Below are 13790 nucleotides of genomic sequence, written 5' to 3' on the forward strand. Positions count from 1 at the left end.
CTCTTATATCTAAAACCAGTATTAATTCTAGGCCAAGCAATTACACACCTTAGAATCTCAGCGAACACATTATTTCCTCAATGTCGGTGTAGTCAAAGCGTGTAATATGAAGCCATTTTGCTCTTGCCAACTTCTAGAAGGCTGAACTCACACTGTGTAAGTTACCTTTTACTGCATAAAAAAAAAAAATCCTTAAAACACAGATCTTTAAAACTTAAAACTTTGGATACTTAAAATCCCAGACACTTACAATCTCGGGATTTTGTTTCACTTTTGATCTAAAATGTTAAACTGGTAGAAGTGGAGCGTAGGGCCTGGTGTGATACCTATTGGCTAAATCCTTGCCTTGCACGCCCAGGATTCCATATGGGAGCCCGTTTGTATCCCGGCTGCTCCACTTCCCTTACACCCTATTCCCTGCTTGTGGCCTGGGTGGGGGTGACTCAAAGCCTTGGGACCCTGCACCTGCTTGGGAGACTGGGTGAAGTTCCTGGCTTCAGATCCGCTCAGCGCTGGTCATTGTGGCCACCTGGTGTGAACCAGCAGGTGGAAGATCTTTCTTTATTTCTTCTCTGTATATCTGCCTTTCCAATAAAATAAAATAATAAAATAAATAAAATAAAAAAGAAGAAAGTGGAATGTAGAATGTTGTTTACCAGAGTGTGGTGCGGAGATCATGGGGTGTGGGAATACATTGGTGAGAAGGTACAAATTTCAGTATCATGGCTATAGTTACTAACTCTATCTATGTACAGATACACTGAAAGGTATATCTGAAAACTGCTAGGAAAGCAGACCTTAAATGTACTCACAACAAAAATAACAGTGAGACAATGGATAGTTTCAATAACTTGATTAAATCATTCTGCAGTGTATGCACATTATCAGAATATCACATAAGTACACAATTGCTCCTAAACATGTGATTATTATTTGTCCATTAAAATTAAATTTAAAATAACAAAATAGGAACTGGCATTGTGCCATAGTGGGTAAAGCCACCGCCTGCAGTATCAGTATTCCATCTGGGCAACTAACTCAAGTCCTTCTTCTACTTCCAACCCCATCCCCCCCAGCAGCCTGAGAAAAGTAAAGCAAGGTGGTTTAGGTGTTTGGATCCCTGCCACCCATGTGGGAGATCTGCACACAGCACTTGACTCCTTAAAAAAAAAAAAGATTCATTATTGAAAAGGCAGATTTACAGAGAAGGAGAGACAGAAAGATCTCCCATACACTGGCTCACTCCTCAAGTCGTCACAGTGGCTGGAGCTGAGCTGATCCCACAGCAGGAGCCAGGAGCTTTCTCCCATCTTCCAGATGGTGTAGGAACCCAAGGCTTTGGGCCATCCTCCGTTGCTTTAGGTCAGGAAATAAAGCAACCCCCATATGGGATCTCCAAGCTTGTGAGGGGAAGATTAGCCCACTAAGCCATCGCACTAGGCCCAACACCTGGCTCCTGGCTTCAGCCTGCCCCGTGCTGGTCATGCTGGCTGTCTGGGAACTAAAACAGTGGACAGATTTCATTCTCTTTTTTCTTTTTCTGTAATTCTTTCAAAAAGAAAAAAAAAGTAAATCTAGCTAAAAGAAAAAAAAAAGGCAAATGAAAATGCCTTTTCTAACACAGAAGCCTGAAAGAGTAAAGGAGCAGATCTGTATTCTAAGCAGTTACAGGTCTTAGTTAAAAGGAAAATTGTATCATATAGAAATGTATTCTCCACAAAGGAATGAACTAGAACCAAGGACACTGTCTGACAAAGTAAATAAATAAGAAAGCCATCCATTGTGTGACTGCTGGGTGATAAAACGATCAGCGTGGGGATGCATGCGTCTGTGTGGATGGGGACACACATGCATTGCCCTGCAGTGTGTGACAGCAACAATTCACTTCCCTTGGGTGAATAGCAGAGGTTAATTACATGCTAAAAAGTTTGGCTCTTGAGGAAAGTGTTTACCAAAATAACTGTCATTTTACTTTCTCAAGCAATGTTTATTTATATACATTTTTAAGTGTATTTTTATTAGGCAGACTTAGAGGAGAGGCAGAAAGATCTTCCACCCACTGCTTCACTCCCCAAGGGGCCACAACAGCTGAACAGAGCTGATCTGAAGCCAGGAACCTGTCTCCCACAAGAGCATGGCCCCCAAACCTGGGCCAACCTCTACTGCTTTCCCAGGCCCTAAGGGCAGGGAGCTGGAAGGGAAATGGAACAGCCTGGACATGAACTGGTGCCCATACAAAATGCTGGTGATTGAAGGTGGATTAACCTGTTCAGCTACAGCCTGGTTCTGCAATGTATGTTTCATTCTACATTCTTGTCAACACTTTGTGCACTTTTTTTTTTTTAATTTTGGCCATTCTAATGAACATATTAACTTACATCTAATGAGCACTACTCTATTAGCCTCTGCACGGTATTGTCCAACACATACTTTGTGAGACTACGCACACGTTCTTTTCTGAGACTTGAGCATAGCCTAAAAATGTTTTACCAGAATAAGCCTTATCTTTCATTTTCTTGGTAATGTCTTTGGAACACAAGTTTTGTTATATGAAGTTCAGACCATCAATTACTTCAGGAATGGTTTTGGTGTTTATCTAAGCTTTAAGCAGTCTAAGAGCAGGATTTTTCTGTTTTGATACATTTCCTACGTGGGCCTGAGGTGCAGCAGTGCGAGCTGCCACTCCAGTCTCCTAGTGGAGTGCGTGTTTGAAGCCCTGGCTACTCTGCTTCTCCTCCAGCTTCCTGCTGGCATTCAGGAGGCAACCGATGGCTTCTGCCATCCCCCCAGAGACCCGGGTGGGATTCCCGGCCTAAGCACGGACTACTACTAACTTTGCTGGCATTGGCAGTGGACCAACAGATGGAAGACTTCTTTCAAATACTTAAACCTACTAGACAAAAGCTTGGAATGGTCTCAACCCAGTAAAAATGGCCAAATACTACTTGCTTTAGTGACAAATGTATTAAGATATGGTATTATTTGCTTTATGTCTTACTGAATGATTGAGATGATTTCAACACCCAACCCTGTGACCAAATTAGAGCAAAACTGGGGTCAGATAGACAAAGGAACCCTTTCAATTCTTAACATAAATCCACTCAATGCCTTCACACACAGTCCTCCGCTTCCTAATACGGTTGTTTAAAAAAAGCAGGTGTTGTGGCACAGTAAGCAAAGCTGCTGTCTGGGACGCCCCATGAGCACCGCTCTGCTTTCAGTCCAGCTCCCCGTGACCCACATGGAGCTGCAGCTGGAGTTCCAGGCTCCCGAATTGTACCTGGATCAGGTTTGCTCATTGTAGCCATTTGCAAAACGAACCAATAGATGGTTCTCCTCTCCAAAATCATCCCTTTCAAATAAACACACAAGATATATAAATTATGAATGTTATAACAATTTTATTTGTAACAAAATTATATATATATATATATACACAAAAGACATTGTATGACAGATAAAATATAGAAATATTTACACATACACAAAAATATTAAAACAGTTTAGAAAAAGGGAAAATGCAAAGATTTTACAAAGAGTGTTGAAATATTTACATGGATAAAAAGGTTTAAGAAAGATGATACAACATTTAAACTGACGCTATAAACTGATACTTCAATTGGTAAATCAAAATAAATTTGTCTCAAATGCTAGTGGATGGTAAATCAGACTCACATTTAACTGTCCAGGTAAAATGTCATGCCCTTTATGTACCACAATACAATCCATTCAATTTTATTCTCTGAATCACAAATATCAGATAACTCTTGCGCTTCTTAAAAGTATTTAATCTTCTGATCTGAACTGAGAATTTTAAAGCCTTTCACATTAAATCGTAAAATGTTTTAAAAGGTTACACCTTCTCTCTTCACCGGGAAGAAATCCCTGCATACTGCACTGACCTCAACATAAAAATGAGAATTACAACACAATTGTTCCTTTTTTAGTTAAAATCTAGTCGTCTGGTTGCTTTTGTAAAACATCACAACCTTCGTAAACTCTTCTTGCTTTTTTTAGTCCCAGGCAGAGCGCCCATTCTGCAGCTGGCTCTCAGGAGTCTGCCACTTGAGCAGTCGGTGGTGCTATGATAATCACACAGGCACCGTGTGCAGTAATCAAACCCACAGCCTTCCCGCTTGCATGTGGCCCGCTGCAAATAGCAATCATATTTTGCAGGTGAACTGCAGCGAATACAGGCTTTGAGGCTTTCATTCTTTTTCAAGGTCCTGGCAACCTACAAGGAAAAAAATACGCATAAATATAACCCATCGTAAGGACTGAGTGTAACTTCAGCAACTCCTGTCCTTGCTTCCTACTCAGTGGAGAGAACACCCCCTGTCAACTGCTACTTCCACATTTGCTCTTTGCTCTGATATTGCTACTTGCAACTCGGTACCCAACAAATACCATCTTTTCTAATTCTTCCCGGGCTAGTGAGCAGCTGGTTGCTTTTTCTTTTTACCCCACAGATTTATTTTTACTGGAAAGTCAGATATGCAGAGAGGAGGAGAGACGCAAGATTTTCTATCCACTGATTCACTTCCACAACTGCCTGGGCTGAGCCCATCTGAAGACAGGAGCCAGGAGGTTCTTCCAGGTCTCCCACACGGGTGCAGGATCCCGGGACTTTGGGCTGTCTTCAATTGCTTTCCCAGGCCACAAGCAGGGAGTTGGATGGAAAACGAGGCTGCTGGGATTAGAACTGGTGCCCGGATGGGATCCTGGTGCACGCAAGGGGAGGGCTTTAGCTGCTGGGCTATTGTGCCGGGGGCAGGCTGAGGCTGGTTGCCTTTCTCCCTCTGGCTCTTTTTAAAACCATGTATCACTTCACAGCACTTGCTTTTCAGGTGGCTGTCTCTCATTCAGACTGAAGCTATGAAAGGTACAACATCTTCTCATGTACTCAGTACCTGTCAACTCACACGCCACGTTAACCACATCAACATTTCAGACAGAAATAAAAGTGTCTATCATATAATTCAGCTGTATCAATGTCAGTTGCACACCATTTTATGTGAGTAGGATCTGCAATGCACACCATCCAAAGATCCACTTCTGAATCTTGGGACCTGGCTTTCACTGCTCATCTGTCTTCCTCAGTTAAGTTTTACAAGAAATTTTAAAGTGACAAAGCATTTCTTTACTTCCTTGCTGTTTCAAAGTTAGAACCTCACTGAACGTAGGGACAATGCCAAGCCAACACGCTTCATCAGATAGACACGTTTTTAACTTCCCCCGTTTCTCACTTTAAACCCTTTAAACAATAGTTTCACGATAGTTTCCGTTGTACAGATTAAACAAAAAATTACCTCAGAGAATTCACTGTGTCGGCTGTAAGCAGAGCCCTTCTGACTGGTCTGGGCCTCGTTCCTGGGAGGATTCTGGACTGCTGATTTCTGAACGGAAGCCAATGCAGTTCTGAACACGACATACTCTCTGGTAGAAGCGTGTGGTGAAAACTTGATGCTGTTTTCCTGAACAAGAAGATGTTAAAGGACTTAAGATTCGTCCACTCCTATGCTAATTTGTTACAGTAAGAAAGGGTACATACCAGCGCAGCAGACCGAGCTGTGCACTCACTTCCCCACAAGTTACCATCTCCTTATGGAAACAGAGCGAGCCAGAGACTGCGGAACCTGCCTCCGTGCACAGCCAACATGCCCTGCTGCGTGATTTCTAACTGGCCAAATAGCAAAGCTCTACCCCCAGAACAAAAGGCCATTTCTTCCCAATCACTACACGACATCGGCCACATCTGTCACCTCAATGCTACGAAGAGATTTTATATTTTTTAAATTTTTATTATTGCCAGGTTGTTAACAAAATGGAACTTGTCTAAAGTCACACAAAGCTGCTAAGCAGAAGCAAAATTTAGACCCAAGTCTGTCCAAACATGCTTATTTGGATTTCAAGAAATATGTGGTCGTTATGCCTTTCCCTTCTACAAATGCCAATCTTCAAATTGTCTGACTTTCTGCGATTGAAAATCCTAAAACAAAACCATTGTTTTCTCGCTTCTATAAAATCTGCCCTTGCATAAAAAAAAAAAAGAAGGTGGGGGTGTGATGCATTGGCTAAACTGCTAATCCTCCACCTCCCAGGGCCAGCATCCCATCTGTGTCCCAGCTGTTTCACTTTCCACCCAGCTCTCTGCTTATGGCCTGGGAAAGTAGCAGAAGATGGCCCAGTGATTTGGGACCCTACACCCATGTGGAAAACCTGGAATTCCTGACTCCTGGCTGTGAATCAGCTCAACTCTGGTCATCGCAGACATCTGAGGAATGAACCAGCAGATGGAAGATCTTTTGGTCTCCCCTCTGTAAAATCTGCCTTTCCAATAAAAACACATCAATATTAAAATAAACAACAACAACAACAAAAAAAACCCCAACCATAAGTTATAAGTACTATTATTGCACATGGTAGAATGTCCTTCCCTATCTGAGGGGCAGAGTGTGAATCTGCTAGTTAGTTCATTCCTCAGATGCCCATGAAGACCTCGAACTTTCTGACAAGAGGCCAGGCAGGAGCTAGGAACCTAGTTTCGGTTTTCCACATGGATGACAGGAAAACCCACCGACGTGGGGCTTGCAACTGCTTCCAGGATCTGAATCAGCAGGGAGCTCGAGTCAGGAGCTAGATGCTGAGCCCTTTCTCCAGTGGAACGCCGAGTATTCTATTTTCTGTTGGCCGAAATGTCTTGCAAAGGTTTCCAGATCACTGTTCTTTCGTATTTTTCCCACATTTCTGAACGCAAAAGAGTAACAACAGCTCATTTAAAAAAAAAGGAAACCATCAACAAAGACTTACAGTAACTCTTCGTGTTGCTTCACTGTACAATTGGAATGCCTCTTTATCATCTTCTAGAATCTTCTTCCAAGTTGTGCTTACTTTAGATACACTAGAAAAATTATAAAGTAAGGAAATAATTAAACCGAAGATGTTAAGATGAGCAGAGAAACAGCACAAAAAAAGCAGTTTATATTAGCAACATTTTTCAGTCACAACTGTCTATACATTAGATTCCTTGGGGTACACAAGATTTTTTTTTAAATATTTATTTTATTTTTATTGGAAAGTCAGATATACAGAGAGGAAGATCTGTCTGTTGATTAAATCCCTAAGTGGCCTCAACGGCCAAAGCTCAGCCGATCTGAAGCCAGGAGCCTGGAGCTTCTTCTGAGTCTCCCAAGGTTTTGGGCCGCCCTTGGCTGCTTTCCCAGGCCACAAACAGGGAGCTGGATGGGAAGTGGAGCCATTGGGATTAGAACCGGTGCCCATATGGGATCCTGGTGCATGCAGGGCAAGGACTTTAGCTGCTAGGCCACTACGCCAGGCCCCGGGTACCTAAGAATTAAGGATGTGCCATGCGCAGCTCCCAGCCTCAGATGAGCCCAGCTCTTTCTATACAGCACACTGAGTCAGAGGACGCATTGCGGAAATGCCTTTCAAACAAAACCAAAGCATTTGGAAAAACCTTAAAAATAGCTCTGCAAGAACAGAAACTATTAATTTTAGGAAAAAGTCACATCTATTGGACTAGCTGATGGTTGGGCTGTTTTAGTTAAGTTCCTAAGATGTAAATGTGTTTGAACTAACACAAAGAGTGCAATGTAACAATCTCACTACAACCTTTTCATAAGCTGGAATATTTAGCCATCAACAACAAATGCCGGGATTATGCCAATCTATTCAAACAGCAACTTACTTGATTAAGTCCATGCCACTGAGCTGCGTCAGAATATCTGCTAAGAGATGTCTGAGTCCCCTTAGGAAGAGTTCACTGAGAATGTCAACACACTCCAGGCCCATTTTCCTGCCAATTAAATTCTGAAGTCTAAAATTTCCACTGGATATAATTTCCTTCAGCATCTCTCGATCTATTGTAGGATTTCGTTTGGCATTCTTCTTTAATGTAGAGCAAACCACTTTTTCAAAATGAAGAACAGGCAACAAGTTTTTGTCGGGGAACTGGTCCGGGCTTTGCACCTGGATCAGGCAGGACTGTGACCGGTTCCGGAAATCTTCCTCCAGAGGAAGGCTTCCCTCTTCGTGTTCACCGAGTCCGCTGTGCTGAGTGAAGGACGAATAGCCACTGTCCTCATAGAGCCGGCTGCTTTCCAGTTCCTCTGTGTCACTGGAGCTATTAAGTGTCTGTTGTACATGCTGGTTTTCCTTGTTGTGCAAGGGTTTGCTTTTTGTTTCAAACGCTGCAGTCCTGGGGCTCGCCACTGGAGAGCCGCCGTAGGAGAGCCTGTCATACTGTTTAGCACAGTCTTTGCACGACCCTTGCGGAAATGCAGAAGGGCAGGGACCTTGTCGTCCAGCGTTGTTGCCGGTTTTTACCAGTTTTAGTTCAGAATGAACATGGTGGCAATTAAAATCACACTTCATTTGGACAGGTAAGATGCAACTTTCTTTACAACCTGCAAAGAGACGTGACGTTTACTCTTAATCACTCTTAATATTTGCTATTATTCCTTCTCTTCAATCTAAGCACACACAAACTTATTCTCAGTACCCCCAAGCATAATATCCTATAAATTACGAAACTGTAACATGGGACCTGGTACAGTGGCTCAGTTGGTTAATTCCCCTCTTCCAAGCATCAGAATTCCTTATAGAAATGTTTCATGTCCCATCTGCTCCATTTCCCATCCAGTTCCCTGCCTGTGGAAAGCAACAGAGGATGGCCCAAAGCCTTGGAACCCTGCTCCCACATGGGAGACCAGGTGGAAGCTCCTGGCTTTGGATTGGCTCAGTTCCAACTGCTGTAGCCACTTTGGGAGAAAAACAGCAGATGGAAGAACTTCTGTCCTCACTCACTGTAATTCTTTCAATAAGTCCTGAAAAAAAAACTCCCATTGCTCTCATTTTCAAGTTTTATTGACTGGTGATCTAGTGTAAATTACTAGAATATCGGCCATCTTTAACTACAGAATACAGTGTATTTTATTTTAAAGATTCACTAAAAAATTATTTTTATTTGAAGGGAAGATTTACAGAGAGAAGAAACAGGGCTGTACCTCTGCTGGTTCACTCCTTAAATGGCTATAAAGGCTGGAGCTTACTGATGCAAAGCTAGGAGCCAGGAGCCTCCTCCGGGTCCCCCATACCGGTGCAGGGGTCTAAGGACTTGAGCCACCCTCCATGTTGCTTTCCCAGGCAGGGAGCCTGATCAGAAGTGAAGCAGCTGGGATTAAAACCAGCATCCATTTGAGACGCCAGCACCACTAAGCCATGGTGTTACCCACCCTTAAGAACCAGAATGGCTAGTTCTGATAAAGACACACCCAGACGATTAGAAAGCCAGAGTTAAGATAAGGGCAGCAGCACAGCAGGCCAGTTTCTATCCAGATGTTTTAGGGCCCGGGGGAGGGGAAAGGGGCTAAGAGGCATCCCATGAAATGTCAGGGAGCAAGTTCCTCTCGGATGCAGCTTCCTAACATAACCTGGGAGGTGGCCCATGGCTCAGGCACTCCGGTCTCTGTCACCCCATGGGAGACTGAGACGGAATCTGGTTTTTGCCTTGGACCTGGCTAACCCTGGCTGCTGAGGACACCTGGGGACATCTGGGAGAGAACCAGTGGATGGAAGAGCTCTAAGAAAGGGTGATTATCGTGGGAGTTCTGAAGAACTGTGTCCCCAGGTCCAGGATGGCTGCAGAGGAGAGGAAGATGACGATGGATTCAGGTAGACTGTGCAGGTCGAACCTTGAAGGAAAGCAGGGTGAACAAGGCTCTGGGATTAAGGCCTGAGGATCAGATGCGTGTGCTGCTTTCTACGGCCAAGCACAGCGCTCACTCAGCTGTTGCCCGGGATCCGAGACCAGACTGCGCTGCCGGACTCGAGGCCCCGGCCACTCTGCTTTGGATTCAATTTCGTGCTGACGTGCCTGGGAAGCAGGGACAAATGGCGCAATTTCGGGGTCCCCGTTACCCAGGTGGGGGACTCATGGAGTCCCCACCTCCTGGCATCCTTCTGGCCCAGTCCTGGGTTCCAAATGTTGTAGGCATAGACCAAGGAACCCTGGTCTGGAATGGCAGTTACTGCAACTGCCATTCACTGAGATGGGAAACTGAGGGGCAAGAACATGAAATTGGCTTAAATCCAGGGCAGAGTTCCTGTCACAAGAGTTTCATCCACAGGACTTGTTTTCACTGTTACTCATAAGCCAACCCCCATGAGCTTTATGCTGCAAACCAAGCATCTAAAAGCAGGAAAATACATTCCCCAGAAGTGCACATTTAAACATGGAACTATGGAAAGTAGATTCAGGAATCAGATCCAAATTCAGATGAAGCCCCCTGCTCAGCCCTTGACTGGCTCTTGCATTTGGTTTTCCTCAAAGCGGAAATGCTAATGACGTTTATACACTGGATTGAAAAAAAACAACCAACCAAGCCTTAAAGCAACTCATTTCAATCAGGACAACAGGCATCATGGTAAACTGTACAAAACGCCACTTCCTTTCCACAGTCCCACCTAGACCTGACGCTCCCATGGCCTAACTCAGGGGCCAAGGCCTCAAAGGTCCCATTAGATCTTTGAAGATGGAAATTCAATAATTAAGCACCACAACATCCAATGCCTATAGATACCCAACCTCTGCCCAAGGGCTGGCAAGCCTGATTTAAGAGGAGGTTCAAGGTCAGCAAGTCAAATCAGCCATAGTTGGAGAAAAAATGAAAAAAAAAAACCAACTTTTTTCATTTTCTCAAACCTATAAATGGAAAAAACGATTCAAGACACCACAGATGCTTTGAGGAGCAAAGCAGCTGGACAAGTGAAGTTAATTCAAAAAAAAAGTGCCCTCCCAGAGCCAGGGCCCTTCAGTGTAGAAATGGTTGCCCTGTGCAGTCAGAGGGGGAGCCCTCCATGTTACAGTCTACCTACTGTCTCGACTGAACTTTTGTTCAACTTTTTGCTAATTTCTGAAGCCACAAAAACGTATATGCCTATTGCTTGGAGAGAGCTACAAGACTAAAATACGTGCTTTGGTGCTCTCCAGTCCACATTTTGGAATAAAGGACCATCTGGAGTGCAGGAGAAAAACCACCAATCCCTCGGTTTCCACCAATTCTTTCTTAAGTCCTGCCCAGGCGACCCCCCAAAAGGGCAGTTGTGCGGCTGGGAGTCCTCCCCAGGTCGGATCCAGCACGGTGTGGCGGGTGGGAGGACTCGACCGATTTGGCGGGAGGGAGATAGCCCGCAGCCCCGAGGGGCGGATGGGACTCGCCCGGGGCGCGCGGGACCTGTGGTGGCGGGAGATCGCCGCCGGCCCCCGAGGGCCCGCTCTCCCGCCAGCTCCGCGGCCCGGCCGGGGGACGCGAGGGGCCGGGGGACGCGAGGGGCAGGGGGTGCCGGGCAGGGGGACGCGAGGGGCCGGGGGACGCGAGGGGCAGGGGTGCCGGGCAGGGGCGCAGCCCCGTCACGCCGGGCCCCGGGAGGGGGCACTTGGCGCCTCTCGAGGCCGGGGGAGGATGGGTGGTGCGTCCCGCCAGGAGCAAGGGCGCCCTCGCTCGCCCCGACCCGCGGCGGCAGGGCAGGACAGGGGCCGGCGGGGAGTCCACCATGCACCCCCAGCGCACCTGGCTTCCCCCGCACGCGCCCCATGCTCCGGACCAGGACCCAGCACCGCCCCCCGCCGCCCCGGCAGCCCCTCGGGGCAGGGACGGGATGGCCCCTCGCGGATCAGCAGCCCTCCCGAGGAAGCCCTCCCGAGGCGCGCCCCTCGCCCCCCAGGCGCCCCTCCACTCACGCTGCGCGGGGCCGAGGTGGCCGGTGGCTGTCACGGGAAGGTGGCTGGCGCGGCAGGAGCAGGAGGATGGCCGTGCGACGCAGCTGCAGGGGCGCAGGCTCATCCCAGCGGGCCAGGGGTCCCGCCTCAGGTGGAGGAGCTGCTATCTGAGGGGACAGACAGGGAGCTGGGACTGCAGGGATCGCTCGCTCTTAAAAGGCGCGCCAGCTGGTACTTTTAAAATCTTTGAATTTGGTGCCCAAATCGGCGCAGCCCAATGGGAGCCGTCGGCTGCAAGCGCGCACCAATAGGAAGCCCGATAGGAGGAGCTCCCGCGCTCGCGCCCAATAGGAACACGCAGAGGCGGAGCAGCCCGGCGGAGCCGACCCCGCCCCCTGACGCAGGCTGCGCTCGCCCGGAAGGATGCCATGCGGCGGGGGGCGGAGCCTGCAAGCGCGGGGAGGCGCCGCCGCTCCGGGGAGCGAGCCTGCCGCGCATGCGTGCGCCCGCCCAGCTCCCCTTCGCCGCCAGGGCCTCCCGCCAAGTCCCGACATCGGCCCGAAGTCTGAGGAGATGTGCCGGGCGGCGGCGGTTGCAGCCGGCTCTCTTCCATCGCCTCGCGCGCGGGAATCCGACGAGCCACAGCGAAGCCAGGCGTTCCGGCAGGCGGCCCGAGCCGAGCGCACCACGCCTCCCCGCGCCTGCGCGCCCTCGCCCCGCCCCCGCCGGCGGCCGCTGCGCGCGCAGGTGGAAGCCGAATTGGCGGGTTGGCGCCTGCGCGCTGCGCCCTGGCCTCCGGGGCGGGGAGCAGGTGGCGCCGGTGGAGCTGGGTCCTGGCGGGATGGAGGGCCACGTCTGCCCTCGGGCGCCCTGCTGGGCGGGGCGGGGCGGGCTGCTCGGCTGGGTCGGCGCGCTTGTTTAGCTAGTGGGCGGACTCTGAATTGCAGTGGTGTTTATGTTCTTCCTTCCAAGCTTCGGAGACCCTGGGTGTGTCCCTCTCCGGTCCCCGATTCCCAAGCGAGTGACTCTCCCTCGCAGGCTGGAGGGAGATGATGGCAGAAACGGGTGTTGAGGATTAATAGGATCGCGTGACGCCGCGCACCGTGTCGCTAGTGATGCTGTACCTCGCGTGCTCTGAGTGTGCACCTGCGCGCTGTCCCGCACTTCCCGAACTCAGCTTTTGGCTACAGCCCAGTGTGGTTGCTGTGTGCAAGCTCCCGAAGCCTCCACATGGGTGTTCCAACTTTTCCTTCATTCCTCTTCCTCTTCTTGGCTTAACTGCTGAGTGCAAATTGGGGCAAGCACTGTGTGAAGCAGAGCTGGGATTAGGAGGTTTGGATCCTGTCTTTACGATATTTTGCTGTTACAACAGTTTTTGGTATTCTCATTTGTTGAAATGTTGCAGTAGAGGGAACCATGCCTTGATGTCCCTAGAAGGAAAGCAGAGGAGGATGCCCCAAATGCTTGGGCCCCTACACCTTTGGGGACCAGCAGGAAGTGTGGCCCTTGGCTTCAGATGGCCGAACTCTGGCCCTCAGGGGCCATTTGTGTAGTGAATCAGCAGGTTCATTCTGCTCTCTCTCTGCAACTCTGCCTCTCAAATAAAATAATAATACATCTTTTAATAAAAATGTTGCAGTAGCATCCCGCCCATTCTCATTAATGCAGCTGCAGCTGTACCTTTGTGTTTCGTGTCAGGCGTGTGCCTTGCCTGCTGCGGCACAGGTCACCATCCTGAACAGCTTGTGAAGAAACAGGGTTTTCCTGCCAATGGGAAGATTGGCAGTTGACAATTTCAGTCAATTAAGCAGGCTATTGAGACCATCCAGGCCTGCTGAGGTCTTGGCCACACCTTCAGGTGGGCGGCACCAGCATTGCCCACCCATTGCCTAATCAATTAAGAGACCACCAATGGGGAACATCTCACCTGTAGGTTCTCTGCCCAACAAGGAGGGGTCAAGGAAGGCTTAAAATCCTAAGACCCTTCCTCAAACCTTGGGTGTCTCCCTCCCCTTTCCAGAGGCACCCCCTCCTGGCCTCCTTTCCTGAG

The 13790-nt window shown here is 48.2% G+C and overlaps 1 protein-coding gene across 1 annotated transcript; it reads right to left on the minus strand.

Moving 5' to 3' along the window:
* Positions 1-3473: 3473 nt before the first annotated feature.
* Positions 3474-11940, minus strand: FBXO5 (F-box protein 5). Its single transcript, XM_040965471.1, has 5 exons — positions 11762-11940; positions 7709-8426; positions 6811-6901; positions 5310-5474; positions 3474-4234 (listed from the first exon to the last, which is right to left on the minus strand). Exons 1-5 carry the CDS (start codon positions 11862-11864, stop codon positions 3983-3985), a joined length of 1329 nt encoding a protein of 442 aa, XP_040821405.1. The 5' UTR covers positions 11865-11940; the 3' UTR covers positions 3474-3982.
* Between the last annotated feature and the right edge of the window lie 1850 nt (positions 11941-13790).

This window comes from Ochotona curzoniae, unplaced genomic scaffold (assembly GCF_017591425.1).
Source record: "Ochotona curzoniae isolate NIBS_2020 unplaced genomic scaffold, NIBS_Ocur_1.0 scaffold_3890, whole genome shotgun sequence".
Lineage (NCBI taxonomy): Eukaryota > Metazoa > Chordata > Mammalia > Lagomorpha > Ochotonidae > Ochotona > Ochotona curzoniae.

Bases quoted from the DNA above. Each gene is read 5' to 3' on its own strand.
- FBXO5 (XM_040965471.1), bottom strand. From the start codon at position 11,864: ATGAGCCTGCGCCCCTGCAGCTGCGTCGCACGGCCATCCTCCTGCTCC. The intron at 8,427-11,761 runs GTGAGTGGAGGG...GTCTCTTTGCAG, and splicing joins CCACCTCGGCCCCGCGCAGC to GTTGTAAAGAAAGTTGCATC. The intron at 6,902-7,708 runs GTAAGTTGCTGT...TAATTTTTCTAG, and splicing joins AGTGGCATGGACTTAATCAA to TGTATCTAAAGTAAGCACAA.